Here is a 15,182-nt window from a genome sequence, read left to right on the forward strand (position 1 = left end):
TCATCGCGAGATTTGAGCAGCTGTTTGGTGTACTTTTTTTTTTTAAGCCTGATACTACTCTGCCAACACGTGGGGGAGAGATTGACTTTGTACCTGGACACCTTTTCAAAATCGACGTTTACACTGCGTTGTTCTCATCGTGGCAACATCAGGGGCCTTAAAATACTGTAAGTGAAATCTTCAACTCGCATTCATTTTTGCTACCAAGCATGTTAAAGTTAACTGCAGGTTCACTCTGCGTGGCTGGGTCAGATCTACTGACTGCGACGCAACGTAGGAACAGCCTTCGTGTTGCTGTCATGCATTTTTAATTTCTTTAAAAGCCATTGCCGTTATTCTGTCCGTGTCATTGAGCAACTAGCATCATCTTTCAACCTTTCTTATTTGCGTAGACAAGTTAGCCAATAGCCCCCTTGTTATTTATATAACTTGGCAAAATCAGCCCTCTTTGGTGTTAATTCACGTAATAATAACTGGTGCCAATGTCCAGAGTAGTGGCAGTGTGCCTTACATTGCTACAGCACTTGGCAAACTGGTTTCATTTTCGGCAGGCTGGTTAGCAAGCTAACGTTAAGGTCTTTGGCCCGTTCGGTGGAACACTGGCTGAAATTACCTCAAATATACATCGGTCAGCATTTTACTGCATTTTATATTGATGTAATTTAGTTAATAAATGACTAAAAATAGGCGAGGACGACACGAAACTGTTCTTAGACACAAGAGATCTTTCTTAGGACGTAACCCACGGTCAGAGTCGTTGGGCCAAAAAGAAGCCACTTTGGTAGTTCGACTTGCTGGACTGACATTGACCACCGTTACCGTTAATTCTACTTCATTGATTTGAATTTTCAAAATTGATTGTTCGTAAACGTAATGTGTGTCAAACACTGCGGCCTCCAAACGAGCTATGCTTTATTCCCAACAGTTCGGTTAGCATTAGATCACAGCTATCGACGTCAGATTTATCTAAAACACCGGTCAACGCAGAGTAAAATAATTTACTGATTTGTACGTAACTTCGCATTCTAAAAAGCTAACACAATATGTGAAACTTGTGAACATTACGCATTCACCGAGTATTTTGATATTGCATGATGGTGGTCTTAATTTCTGACGTTTCCTTGGTATTAGTAATAAAATGTTTTAGTCTGCATTGTTGTGTGGCAATGTTTTAAGTGTTGACATGTCAGAAGCCTGTCAAGCTGCAATCAGTAGGAGAAATGGTTGGACGCTTAAGTCACGGTATGCCCTTTGTAGTATCTGTTCAAGGGGAAAGACGTCCGAGTTGTTTCCGTTTCACGCGTGTGGTCGTCAATGCTAACTTGTCGACAACCGTTTTAACTACTCGTTAAAAGTACTTAAACAAATGTGATGAAACAAAGCGGTGAGGAACCAAACGGGACTGTCTTTAATAAAATGTGTCACTGGTTTTGCATAGAAGTTAAACGTTGTTAGCTACACTGACGTTAGAGGTTGGTGTGACTTTAGTATGCTAAGCAGTAAGCACCGACAGTGTAATTCTAGTAGCACATGGGATACGTTCGAGTTGGCATTTCTCCTTATTTTGAATGTTCAGTTAGCTTTTGGTGCTACATGTTTTACTAACAAGATATCATTTAGAATTTAGCTTGCAAAGAAAATCATGTAAACTCCCATGATCCTTGCTAAAATCTGTACCAAAATTTCAAATTGGCATTTATGATGAATAACTTCAAGATATTGCAAATATTTTTTGTTACCTATTTTTTACAGCAATTTGAACAGTAATTCAACAAACATTTTTTCATTTCAAAACTAGTCATCCATCAATTTGCTGTGTATAGGCAATAATATGATAAGACAGTTATACATTAATTTGGTGTCGCCGTCACAATGCTCTTATGAGGAACGCCATAACTATAAAATGGCCTGTGATAAAAACGAGTTTGACACCCCTGATTTAATATTACCAAATAAGCCAAAGTAATTGGTAACTAAACAGAAATAGTTTTTGCTTTTTTAATACTCTTGAACAGAAATACAATTGTATAGATCATTCAAATAATTGATTCTGAAAAAAGGTTTGATAATGACAGCCCTACACAAGTTCCTTTATGTTGAGTTGCATGGTCACTCTTGACCTGCAAAGTTGACTTTTTAAGAAAAGTGCGATTAACAGCAATTTGATATTGAAGGGACAATTGTTTGACACTAACAGCATCCTGCCAACTTTACCTTTAACCTTGTCCAAAATTAGGTATTAGGTATGCAATTCCCAAGTCGCATGATAGATAGATAGATAGATAGATAGATAGATAGATTGATACTTTATTGATCCCAGGGGGGAATTCAGTTTGCCAGCAGCATTCATAAAGTAGAGTGGGTTTATAAAAGACATACAGTGGTACCTCTACTTACGAAGTTAATTGGTTCCGCGATCGGGTTTGTAAATAGAAACGTTTGTAAATAGAAGCAACATTTTCCATAGGAATCAATGTAGTTAAAGCAAGTAATGCATGCCAGACTATCCCAAACGTCACACTTTTTGCCCTATTGCTCTGTGTAAGACACAGAAAACCAAAACAACACTTTTATTTTTGCTTTTTAAACATTTATAACAAAAATAAATGTCGCTTTATTTTTGACCTCTTAACTTTGCTTGGGGGGGGGACTCTTCAAATTTTCTGCACTTGCTAAAAATACCGAGAAGTCATACAAAAAGTCAGACTAATAAATTATTGTTTGCTTCCACGTACTACTCCTTGCAATGTACTCGCATACTTGTTACTTTTTGGTGCAATCATTTCCAACTGTGTGTGTTCAATGAACGCACCTCGCGCACAACACGAGTGAGAACTTGAAAAAAGAAAAGTAACCTAGCTTCTAAAAATGGAAATTGACAAAAAAAGGTGTGTTTTTCATGTTTTTATTGAAAACAAGCTGGTACTGTCTATCGCATGGCAACGGCTTCTGCCTTTCACTCAATGCGTGCATGCTCCTGCAGCAGAGGGTACCAATTTTCACAGAAATGGCAGAGTAAAGAAGACGAGGCTCGGGGTGGAGTGGGATGACTGGGGCGTTGGTTCAGAAGTCGAAAATTCGTTCGTAAGTAGATGCAAAAAAATTGCGAGGCTCCGATTCATAACACAAAATGTAAGTACAGGCGTTCGTAAATAAAGGTATCACTGTACTACACTTACTTGTCATTTTGTGGACGATGGGCTGCTCTGCTGGATACAAATGTATGAAGAAATGGACCTTTGTTTAAGTCAGGGGTCTCAAACTCCAGTCCTCGGGGCCCGCATTCCTACATGTTTTCTAAGTTTCCCTCGTTAAACACACCTGATTCAAATGATCAGTTCATCCTCACGTTCTGCAGGAGCCTGATAATTAAATCAAGTGTGTTTAACGAGGGAAACTTGGAAAACAAGTAGGAATGCGGCCCCCGAGGACTGGAGTTTGAGACCCCTGGTTTAAGTCAACGTTACCCACCATTTATCGACCCAATATTTTAAATTGGAAGAATTCTTATGTCATACCATTTAGCAACAAAATTTTTATTCAAAAAAAAGGTTAAGTACAGTGCATGATGGAGCACTGGTTAGCACGTCTGCCTCACAGTTCAGGGGTTGTGGGTTTGATTCTGGCTTCAGCCATCCCTGTGGAGTTTGCATGTTCTCCCCTTGCCTGCGTGGGTTTTCTCCGGGTAACCTCACATACCAAAAATATGCATGGTAGGCTGATTGAGCACTATTTACTATTTATTTACTTTCTGTACAAACCTCATTCATGTTCATACAGATACCCACATTAAACATACTGTAAATAAGATTTTTTTAACCTTCATTCTTAGACTAATGTAAATAAGATCTTTCACTTTTATTCTCAGACTTCCTTTTATACTTTTTTAAATTTTGTATGTTTGCACTAGGAAGGGAGCAGCTATCCGAATTTCGTTGTATAACTAAGTTGTAAAATGACAATAAAGAGCATTCTATTCTATTCTATTCTATTCTATTCTATTCTATTCTATTCTATTCTATTCTATTCTATTCTATTCTATTCTATTCTATTCATTCCAAATTGCCCATAAGTGTGAGTGCGTGTGGATGGTTGTTTGTCTCTGTGTGCGCTGCGATTGGCTGGTGACCAGTTCAGGGTGTCCCACGCCTACTGCAGGATGACAGCTGGGATAGGCTCCAACTCGCCGGCGACCCCCATGCGGACAAGCAGTATGGAAAATGAAATTTTTAGTAAAATATTATACAAAAAGTGGACGTACTGGTTAAATATGTAATGTCTTATCCAATAGAAAAACATTTGACTTTTTTCCCTTGAGGTGGTTGGAATTGTTGTAATATTTTTCTCAAATTAATTGACATTGGATAATTTGATTGCGGGCTCTGTACCGGTCCGTTGTGGTGAAGAGGGAGCTGAGCCAAAAGGCAAAGCTCTCGATTGACCGGTCAATCTATGTTCCTGCCCTCACCTATGGTCATGAGCTATGGGTCGTGATCAAAAGAACAATATCCCAAAATGAGTTTCCTCCGCTCGGTGTACGGGCTCTCCTATGGAGATAGTGTGAGAAGCTCGGTCATCCGTGAGGGACTGCTGCTCCTCCATGTCGAGAGAAGCCAGATGAGTTGGCTCGGGCATCTCATTAGGATGCGTCCTGGACGCCTCCCTGGTGTTCCGGGCATGTCCCACCAGCAGGAAACCCTGAGGACGACCCAGAACGCGCTGGAGGGACTGTCTCTCAGCTGACCTGGGAATGCCTTGGGGTTCCCTGGGATGAGTTGGACGAAGTGCCTGGGAAGAGGGAAGTCTGGGCGTCCCTCTTAAAGCTGATGCCCCCCGCGACACAACCTTGTAAAATCGGTAGAAGATGGATGGATGGATGGATGGATAGATGGATGGAAGGATGGATGGATGGATGCTGTCCAGTAGCAGTTGAAAAGAGTTTTCGTCATCCGCTGTCACTCGTCACTTTCTGTTGTATCTGTTTCAACTGTCCCATCAACATTATCAGGCCTGACCACAACCTCAATACCTCCCTGAATCTACTAACCGGATTCAGTTGAAGTTGGAAAATTGTGTAAAATGTAAATAAAAACAAAATACAATGATTTGAAAATCCTTCTCAACCCATATTCAATTGAATACACTACAAAGGCAACATATTTAATGTTCAAACTGAGAAAGCTGAGAAAAGCTCATCAAACACCTATTAGGAACATACCACATGTGATCAGGCTAATTTGGAACAGGTGGGTACCATGATTGGGTATAAAAGGAGCCTCCCCAAACATGCTCAGCCATTCACAAGCAAGGATGGAGCGAGGTTCCCCACTTTGTCCACAACTGTGAGAAAATAGTTGAACAGTTTAAGAACAACATTTCTCAAAGCAAAATTGCAAGGAATTTAGGGATTTCAACATCTACGGTCCATAATAGTTCATAGTTCTCTGGGCCCGAGCTCATGTAAAATGGACTGATGCACAATGGAAAAGTGTTTTGTGGTCTGATGAGTCCACTTTCTAAGTTGTTTTTGGAAACACTGGACGTCGTGTCCTCCGGACCAAAGAGGAAGCGGACCATCCAGTCTGTTATCAGCGCAAGCCAGCATCTGTGATGGTATGGGGGTGCATTAGTTCCCATGGCATGGGTGACTTACATTTCTGTGTAGGCAACATAAATGCTGAAAAGTACATACAGATTTCGGAGTAACATATGCTGCCATCCAAGCGACGTCTTTTTCATGGACGCCGCTGCTTATTTCAGCAAGATAATGCCAAGCCACATTCTGCACGTGTTACAACAGCGTGGCTTCAAAGTAAAAGAGTCCAGGTTCTCCCCTGGCCCGCTTGCAGTCCAGACCTGTCTCCCATTGAAAATGTGTGGCGCATTATGAAGCGTAAAATACGACAGGGAAGACCCCGGACTGTTGAACAACTGAAGCGGTTCATCAAGCAAGAATGGGAAAGAATTTCACATGAGAAGCTGAGAATTAGTTTCCTCTCTTCCAAAATGTTTATTGAGTGTTATTAAAAGGAAAGGTGATGTAACGAAGTGGTAAACATGCCCTTTCCCAACTTCTTCTGCACGTATTGCAGCCATGGAATTCTAAGTTCATTATTATTTGAAAAAGAAAATAAAGTTTGACTTTGAGCATTAAATATGTTGTCTTTGTAGTGTATTCAATTGGAAATAGGTTGAAAAGGATTTTCAAATCATTGTATTTTGTTTTTATTTACATTTTACACAATTTCCCAACTTTAACCGAATCCGGTTTGTAGTAACTGGACTGTGGTAGGATAGTCACACTCGCTCTTGGCCTTTTATTAATTCATTTAAATCATTTAACTGGCCATGAAAATGATCATCACCCGCTCAAGACTGCATTACAGTAGACATCACATGAATAGGTCAGGCATTATTTTGTGTTTTAATGTTAAGTGTATTTGCTTAGAATATTACTTTCTGACGAAGCAAATCGTAATATTTTGAATTCATAATAAAATAAAAACTAAAGTTCTTATGTCAGTTTTACATGTGCAACTTTTGTTGATTTTTAGATTTTTGTTGTACTGTTTTGGTACTGGTATCGAGGTACTTTATACATTTTTTTTTCCAATCAATGTTAGAATTTGGGCATTCTGTCATCACTACTTTAAACCCTTGTTGTGCAAAATGAAAGTTGGCCCCTCGTAGGAAGCTCATCTTGCATGCCTGCTTCTTCGGTGAGAATGATGAAGCAGCAGCACCGGATGTACTTGTAGCTTTTTTCTTTCACTTTCAACATTAACATCAACAAAGTACACATTAAACCACTAGAATTGCAGCTTTGGCCAAATATGCTTTATTACAGTCACGTTAAGATATATACAGTATACTGTATTGTGGATGATTAATTTAATTAATAATGCTTTTGACTCTTTAAAAGAATGCGAAATTTGCAATAATACTGTAGCTAGTAACGTTAACTTGGAACAAGGATGTTTAACTATATACTCGTAGTGTCAAAGCACAATTCAGAGTTCCATATTGCATCATTTTTCAATATCATGCAGCACAACTTGTCACCTTGGTAATAATGATTCTTAATTCTTGATTCTTAAGTTGCTGCTGAAACTGTTGGAAAGGTTTTTAAGGTAAGACCTACACACCTTGTCTGAACAAAAGATTACAATGGCTGAGATACATCTTTCCTTTTCCCTCTGTTCAGGTGTAGCTGCTAGTGTCCTGAGGAGATGCCTCTAAGGTTTCGCTCGATTGTGCCCTACACACTACCTGGAGTCCTTGCACTGATCGGCTGGTGGTGGTACACCTCGCGTAAGAAAGAGCGCCTCATCAGCCATGACGCCCCAGATGACAGTCCAACTAATGCATCCCTGAGATTGTGTATAACAACGGGAACGGGGCCCAATGGTGTGGTCGAGAAAGACACTGTATCTACTACACACAACACAAAACATCACTTGACCTGCAGAGATCCAAAAGCCAGTATAAACGATGAGGAGCAGGAAAATATGTTCCAAAATCATGTTGATGATACAGACACAGCATCCAATATGGGGCAGACTCTTAAAGAGACAGCTGTTGAAACATGTGGAATACAAGTGGAAGTTCAGAAACCCACAGTTTCAACTCTGCTGCCGTATGAACAGGATGAGAGTTTCAGTGTATCAGTAAAAGATCATGGAGACCTGAAAAAAAGCCCAGTACCCTCCTGTGGTTCAGAGGCAAATCTCGATCTAAAGAGAAAGTCAGCGTCTGCTTCAGAAATCACTATCAAAAACATGGTCTTGTCCTGCCAAGCCACCAATATTAGCCCCTCAACCACTACGACGTCAGGGTGCCTTGCTGATGCAGAACGGCCTGAGCCAGAGGGTGAAGTTGCTCAGACCCACACCACTACGACAGCACAGGATGATGGTGGTGCGATCATACCCATTGAAGCACGGAGAGTGGTCTCATCACAATTCGAGTCTCGAGACAAACACATTTCAGTGCAAGATTCAAATCAACTCATTCTAACCAGCACACCCAACTGTCTGGTCCTGACTCCTAAAGCCCAAACTACATCATTGACATCACAGGAAATCCAGGTTCCCAGGCATAATGGTGAGGAGCAAGATCTGGAAGTTCTGGCAGCTGGACTCATAACGGAGGTCATCTCAGCAGCCACCCAGCAGGTCTTTGGTGGCATCAACTGCCAGGTTTCTGACTCAAGCCAGCAGTGTCACCATCCTCGATTGTCAACCCACCATCAAACAGGCTGTGAGGAAACCCAAAACAAAGAGCAAGTGATGCCCAATGGGTCTTTTACCGACTCATGGGAGTCTTTAGAGGTTAATGAATTAGTGCAGACAAACTATACACAAAAAGAACCTATGCCAAAACTGTCTCACCAAATAGCAGACAGTATACCTCTGCTGAACAACGTTGTGAAAGGCAATGAATCAGCTACACAGACTGAGGACTCTGCTTGCAGCACCTGTCACTCTGAGGACGGCTTCAGCAATGAGAATCACCAACATAGTGTAATGGACAGCAAAATGGATGTCTTCCAGATTACAGACTTGTCAGAAAAAGAAGTAACACAAACCCAATCACTTATTGAGACACCCGCAGATGAAATTATTTTCCCTTTGGCTGGAGAAAATTCTGTGAATACTGTGTGTGGTGTTAAGATGCTTGATGGAATAAACGTAAGGAATGGACCTCAGGGATGTGAAGTGGAAACAGACCAGTCTGGAGGTGAGTCACTTTTGATCAAAGTGAAATATGCGGTGGAACCTCAAAGATAGAGCATGGCGATATGGCCTAAAATTAATATTGTATCAATTGCACCCCTTCACAGAAATTGTTTCATGATGTAATATAAAAAATATTTTTAATAATTAATACACCAAATGAATTATTTCTGAACAGAACCTAAATGAATGAAATAAAGGTAAAAATTAGGAGTTATGAAAACTTTTATTGTGCTAATCTCAAGTCAGAATAAAATTTTAGCACTCCCTAGTAGTACAAAATAATGCAAACAAAAATAAGATTGCTGATATTTTGAATGAAAACAGTATAATTGGGTTTCGGTTTCATATATCGTATAATTCCTTCTATTCACTGTGCCATTTTTTTTTGTCTTTAGCGGTAATATTTTCAAATGTAGTAGGAAGAAAGCAAGTCTATTCAACTCGATGGGTCAGATCTCAAATGTCAAAATCAAAAATCAGCATTCAAAATAAATAACATTGTCAATAGATTGGATTGATTGCTACAGTAGTTACTACCTTAGATATTTTGTTAATACACAGATATTTCAGGACAATGTAGGCTACTTGTACAAATGTCTTTTTTTCTCTATGTGCATATTTTCCCCGCCATCTACAGTATACGCAACCGGACTATGGTGTAAACCAGGGGTCACCAACACGGTGCCCGCGGGCACCAGGTCGCCCGTGAGGACCGCATGAGTCGCCCGCAGGATTGTTCTAAAATTAGCTCAAATCGCGGCACTTGTCAGTGAGATGCATCTATTTATTTTACAGTCAAACCTCGGTTTTCGAACGTCCTGGTTCTCGAACAAATCGGATTTCAAACAAAAAATTCAAGATTTTTTAGCTTCAGTTGTCGAACAAAATTCGGAGGTCGAACCTCGCGAGATGAGCCGGGAGGACCCGAGAAAACCCGACCTCGCGGCCCGGATGCCGACTGACTGTTGTTATTGTATTTTCGTTACTTTGACGATTGTATTAACCCCTAATCATGCCTCCAAAGAAAGCAAGTGGGAGCAGTAAAGTCATCCTTAAACACAAAGACGCTCTTAAAGCAATGCGACAGTGAGCGCCCGGCGCACTGCGGTTGCGCGATCGAACCAAATTAATCTCCCTGCGCACTGAGGTCCACTTACATTTTGGAAAGTACATCAGGACTTTAAAAATATTTTTTAAATTTTAGCGACGGCTCTGTCGCAATAATGCGACCAGCGCGGTGCAGTTGCACGGTCAGCGACGTGCTACTGTTGCGCGTTCGGCGGTGCGCTGCAGTTGGGCGATCGGGCCTAATTAAGCTCCCTGCGCACTGAGGTCCACTTACATTTTTGAAAGTACATCAGGACTTTAAAAATATTTTCTAAATTACAGCGACGGCTCTGTCACAATAATGCGACCAGCGTGGTGCAGTTGCGCGGTGGGCGACGCGCTACGGTTGCACGTTCGGCGGTGAGCTGCAGTTGCGCGATCGGACAAATATGCGCAAATGAAAAATAATGCTTAAAAAAGGCGGGGTGTTTTGTCTTGAAACGGATAAAAAAAATTCCCATTATTTGTAATGGGAAAAATAGATTCGGAATTCGACCGATTCGCTTCTCGAACCACCTTCTGGAACGGATTGTGGTCAAAAACCAAGGTTTGACTGTATTTTTGCTATTCTTGTTAAAATCACACTTACATATGAACTGGAAATGACAATAATAACACATAGTGAAAGCCAAATTGAGCAAATTTGCTATTTCAGAAGTGCGTGTCAAACTGGTAGCCCTTTGCCTTAATCAGTACCCAGGAAGTAGCTCTCGGTTTAAGAAAGGTTGGTGACCCCTGGTGTAAACTATAACGTCACTAATTTTAGACTTTTTTTGTAGCTTGTGATGACCACTGCAAGAAGTATGGTTAGAAACGTGTTATGGCAGCGAGCCAGAGACTATGGGCAAACATTTTGTATTATAATAACCGTAATTTCTGGACTATAAACCGCACCTGATTATAAACCGCACTAGCTAAAATTAGGGGAAAATCTTGTTTTGCTCATAATTAAACCGCACCAGACTAAAAATTGCAGGTGTTTGAATGTTTAATTATCATTTGCAAGAGAATATACACAGACGATTGTCAGGAAAGATATTATTAACATAATGTTTTTTGACAGAAATGAAGGAGCTCTGCAAACATACAAACATGCATAAATGTCAGCGACGACTCGGGCTGGATATCATGGCCAATTTCCTAAATCGATTCGATTTTGATTCTGAAGGTACTAAATCGATTAATTTCGATTAAATTCAATTCTGGTTTAATCGATTCAACCTGCTCTAAAATAATGAAAATAGTCAAAAGTCAAAAAAAGTCAAAGTCTGCTTTATTGTCAATTTCTTCACATGCCAAGACGTACAAAGAGATCAAAATTACGTATCCCACTATCCCACAGTGACAAGACATAGTACACAATATACTACATACAAGTAAACAACACAAAAAGTAAAAACAAGATGGCACAAACAATGAATAAATAAGAGCGATGAATAAATAATAAATGAACAAATAACATAATAAATAAGAGAAGCAAAAATGGAGCAAGTGTGCATACAGCAGGCAGTCAGAACATAGCGCAAAAGTACAGAACGTTACGCAGGAGGGGGGAGAGAGTTCAGGATCCTAACAGCCTGGAGTGTGAAGCTGTTGGTGAGTCTGGTGGTGCGGGAGCGCAGGCTCCTGTACCTCTTCCCAGATGGCAGAAGATCAAACAAAGAGTGACTCACATCACACACAATCGTGGTCGCCTTGCGGGTGAGATGGGAGGTGTAAATGTCCTTCAGGGAGGGGAGCGAAAATAGCTCACCTCTGTTGAAAAATACACGTAACTTTATTTTTTTTCGTCAGGTTTCAGCTGCAAACTTGAATTAAATTGCTCAAAGGAGTTGTTTCAGTGCAAAATATGATCAACAAAACTATAAGTTTAATTAACCTCTCAAGGCATTCACACTTTGACTGTAAACAAAACTGTCTTATCTCAGTAGTGCAATTGAAAATATATTGCAAATGGCAGCAAATTGCATTGTTGAAGTGAAAAATAATAACACAAAACTAAAAGTGGGCTTATAGTTAGGTGCGGTTTATAGTCCAGAAATTACGGTATTTTATGTTCAAGGGGCGTGCAAACAGAGCTGATCATTACAACTGGCAAATTATGTCTAGCTTCTTAGCATCGTGTTAACTTTGATTCTGATTCATTGTTTGTTTTTGCTGCTGAAAATTGATGACTGTACCTGCTGCTGTATAGGCTCTGATGTGAACAGTATGGACTCTGTGGATAGTGGCTGTACTATGGGTGCTAGAGAAAGTTATAGTACCCATGCTTCCTCTTCAAGTTCTGAGCTAGTCATCTGGGAGATTGAAGTGCCAAAGGTGAGGCATTATAAGTCTTATACATGTACATTAGTCCAATTTCCCTACCTTTTTAGCACAGAATTAGAGTTGCTACCTTGTCATAAATATTCCTTTAAAAGTTTAGGGCCTGACACCAACACGCTTGGAGAGGTGTGCCAATGGCTGGCTTGATTGTTCATGAACATTTTAATGAAATGGAGACATACCGTATTTTTCGGACTAAAAGTCGCTCCGGAGTACAAGTCGCATCACCTATAAAATGCACAATAAAGAGGAAAAACAAACATAAGTCGCACCGGAGTTTAAGTCGCATTTTGGGGGAAATTTATTTGACAAAATCCAACACCAAGAACAGACATGAACCAGCAACAACAGGCTAAACCAGTGGTCTCCAACATTTTTTGCGGCACGGACCGGTTACGTGTCAGAAATATTTTCGCGGACCGGCCTTTATATAAATAAATAATACATTTATATAAATAAATAATACATTTATAATAAATATATAAATACGATGAAATAAAATGATACCACTGGCATAAAAACAAGTATAAACAACATAAAGATAAAACTCACCATTACGTTGAATTAGTAGGAGCACTGAGCTTGTTTCTCAGAAAGGAGCCGGTCCCATATAGGCGTAATCGGAGACAATGACACCTGAAGTGGTTAAGGTTTGTCTTTTAATGCAGGATGCTTGGTCTTCATGTGCTGAAGCAGTTTTGAAGGCTTCATTGCCTCGTTAGCGAGCCTGTCGCCACATATTATGCAGAGTGGGCTTGGCGCGTCAGAGTCACCTGTGGCGATAAATCCATATTTTAAGTAGGACTCCAGAAATGTTCTTTTAATGCAGGTTTCCTTTTCTTAGAAGTCGTAGCCTCTTCTTCTTCCGTCTCCTCATTGTTTTTTTTCCCCCTTTCCGAAGAAGCTTTCCAAACATCTCTGTTTCTTGCTCATTTTTGCTTGCTTCATGGGCTCGACTAAGGTGACATCTCACTTGATCGAGACGAGCGTCTTGACCTGAACCGATGGACGTAATTGGGAGAAAATCGCCTATTTGTTTATATTTTTCAAAATAAATTTTTACTCATTTTTGCTAGCTCTGCGGGCTCGACTGGGGAAACATGTCACGTGACCGGGACGAGCGTCTTGACCTGAATTAATTGATCGTCGATAATTTTTTTTTTTTTTTTTTTTTTTTTTATTTTCTGTGGGGCTTGGCCGCCCGAGTGACCCATGTACCGGTCCGCGGACCCCTGGGCTAAACGATACGGTATGCTAACGTGACATAAACACAAATGAGGAGCTGAGAACGGGCCTGATGTAACATTAACAGTTATTCAAATAACTATAACATAAATAACACGTTTATCAAACCATCTGTGTCACTCCAAATCATTAAATCCATCGGAATATTCATCCTCTGTGTCAAAAAAAAAACAAAAACAAAAAAAACCGCTGTTGACTCCTGACCTACGTGCGCCACTGACGTCAGCCCCGTTGTCAGCCCCGTCGTCAGCTGCGGCTCCAATTATTCCACAGATCTACGTATATAACTATATTGTAGCGTTACCAAAGTACCTGGCAAGATGTGGGTTTCGTAATCGGCTCTTTATTTCACAAGACAAGAGCTCGATATGAGCCAACACACAGTGCTATAGCATGCGCCCTGGATCGCTCCCCCCCCCCCCGCCTTCACGGCCTTGCTAGACAATCAGAAACTACTGAAGTCTAACAACATACACGTTGCTACTCTAAATAAACTATATGTCAAATAACTATAACATAAATAACAAGTTTATCGAACCATCTGTGTCACTCCAAATCATGAAATCTCCTGACTCCGGAAGTCAGTGAATGGAACTCATTGTCAGTGAGACTCCAATTATTCCACAGCCGTAGTGCGCCCTCATGCGGTTTAAAGTGAAAACATGTGATCAACTATACTAGTAAGTAAGTAATGTGTTAATGATCAAGTAAAAATTTGTGAATAATTTCAGATATGTCACTCCTGAGTATAAGTTGCCCCCCCACCCAAACTGAACCCCCCGCGACTTATAGTCCGAAAAATACGGTAATTTATTTCAGCCACAATATTAAGATTAAAGTCTGTACATTCTTTGGCTGTCTTTCGTTTTCAGCTTCTGGTTGGGCGATTAATTGGGAAGCAAGGAAGATATGTGGGTTTTCTTAAGCAGACCTCTGGTGCAAAGATATACATCTCAACCCTGCCTTACACACAGGAGTTCCAAATCTGTCACATAGAGGGTGAGTTGCGGGGACTCTCAATTTTCATAGAATCTTGTGAAAAGAGAACTGACTCTCTAAAGAATTTAGCTCTCAAGTGCTTTTCTGTATTTTTTTTCACAATTGATATTTAAACAGGTTTAACCTCATGTTTGACATCCATGCAGGTATGCAACAACAAGTTGACAAAGCCCTGTCTCTGATTGGGAAGAAGTTTAAAGATTTGGATTTGACCAACCTTTATGCTCCTCCACCACCACCCCTCACATTGCCATCACTCCCCATGACTTCATGGGTAAGGGTAACTCTTTGTCTTCTACACTCATTACATTTGATGTTTTTTTTTTTTTTTTTTTAACATTTTGATAGTAAAAAAATAATACAAATCATACAATTCACCTCTACAGTCAAATAATTCCCATGGAACTAGCAGTGTTTTAAGTAGCATTTTTGACTCAAATAATGTGTAAAGCTATATTATAGTAAAATAAAATCCAACTCAACTTTTGATGTGTGACTAGTAACTACCATTTATGTTGTTTGCTTCAGACATAACCAAATTTGAATTTACTTCTAGTCAATTAATGCTTAAAGTTGAGTTATTTTTAGTGACATAACCAAATTTGAATTTACTTCTAGTTAATTAATGCTTAAAGTTGAGTTATTTTTAGTAATAATGCGCATATATATATATATATATATATATATATATATATATATATATATATATATATATATAGTTTTTTTATATACTGCTCAAAAAAATTAAAGAAACAGTTTTTTATCAGG

General features: G+C 39.9%; 1 protein-coding gene across 2 annotated transcripts in view; it reads left to right on the plus strand.

Annotated features, from left to right (window-relative positions):
• Window positions 1-15,182, plus strand: part of akap1b (A kinase (PRKA) anchor protein 1b) — a 35,017-nt gene continuing 19,835 nt past the window's right edge. The window contains exons 1-6 of one of the 2 annotated variants that reach the window (XM_049725715.2): window positions 25-167; window positions 7,099-7,130; window positions 7,205-8,739; window positions 12,040-12,164; window positions 14,288-14,414; window positions 14,561-14,688. In XM_049725715.2, coding sequence (XP_049581672.1) covers window positions 7,230-8,739; window positions 12,040-12,164; window positions 14,288-14,414; window positions 14,561-14,688 — 1,890 coding nt within the window. In that variant the 5' untranslated portion in view covers window positions 25-167; window positions 7,099-7,130; window positions 7,205-7,229. Of the gene's footprint in view, window positions 168-7,098; window positions 7,131-7,204; window positions 8,740-12,039; window positions 12,165-14,287; window positions 14,415-14,560; window positions 14,689-15,182 lie in introns of both variants that reach the window. The other variant, XM_049725714.1, reaches the window with a different exon arrangement.

The sequence above is a fragment of the Syngnathus scovelli genome, chromosome 7 (assembly GCF_024217435.2).
Source record: "Syngnathus scovelli strain Florida chromosome 7, RoL_Ssco_1.2, whole genome shotgun sequence".
In the NCBI taxonomy this organism is placed as follows: domain Eukaryota; kingdom Metazoa; phylum Chordata; class Actinopteri; order Syngnathiformes; family Syngnathidae; genus Syngnathus; species Syngnathus scovelli.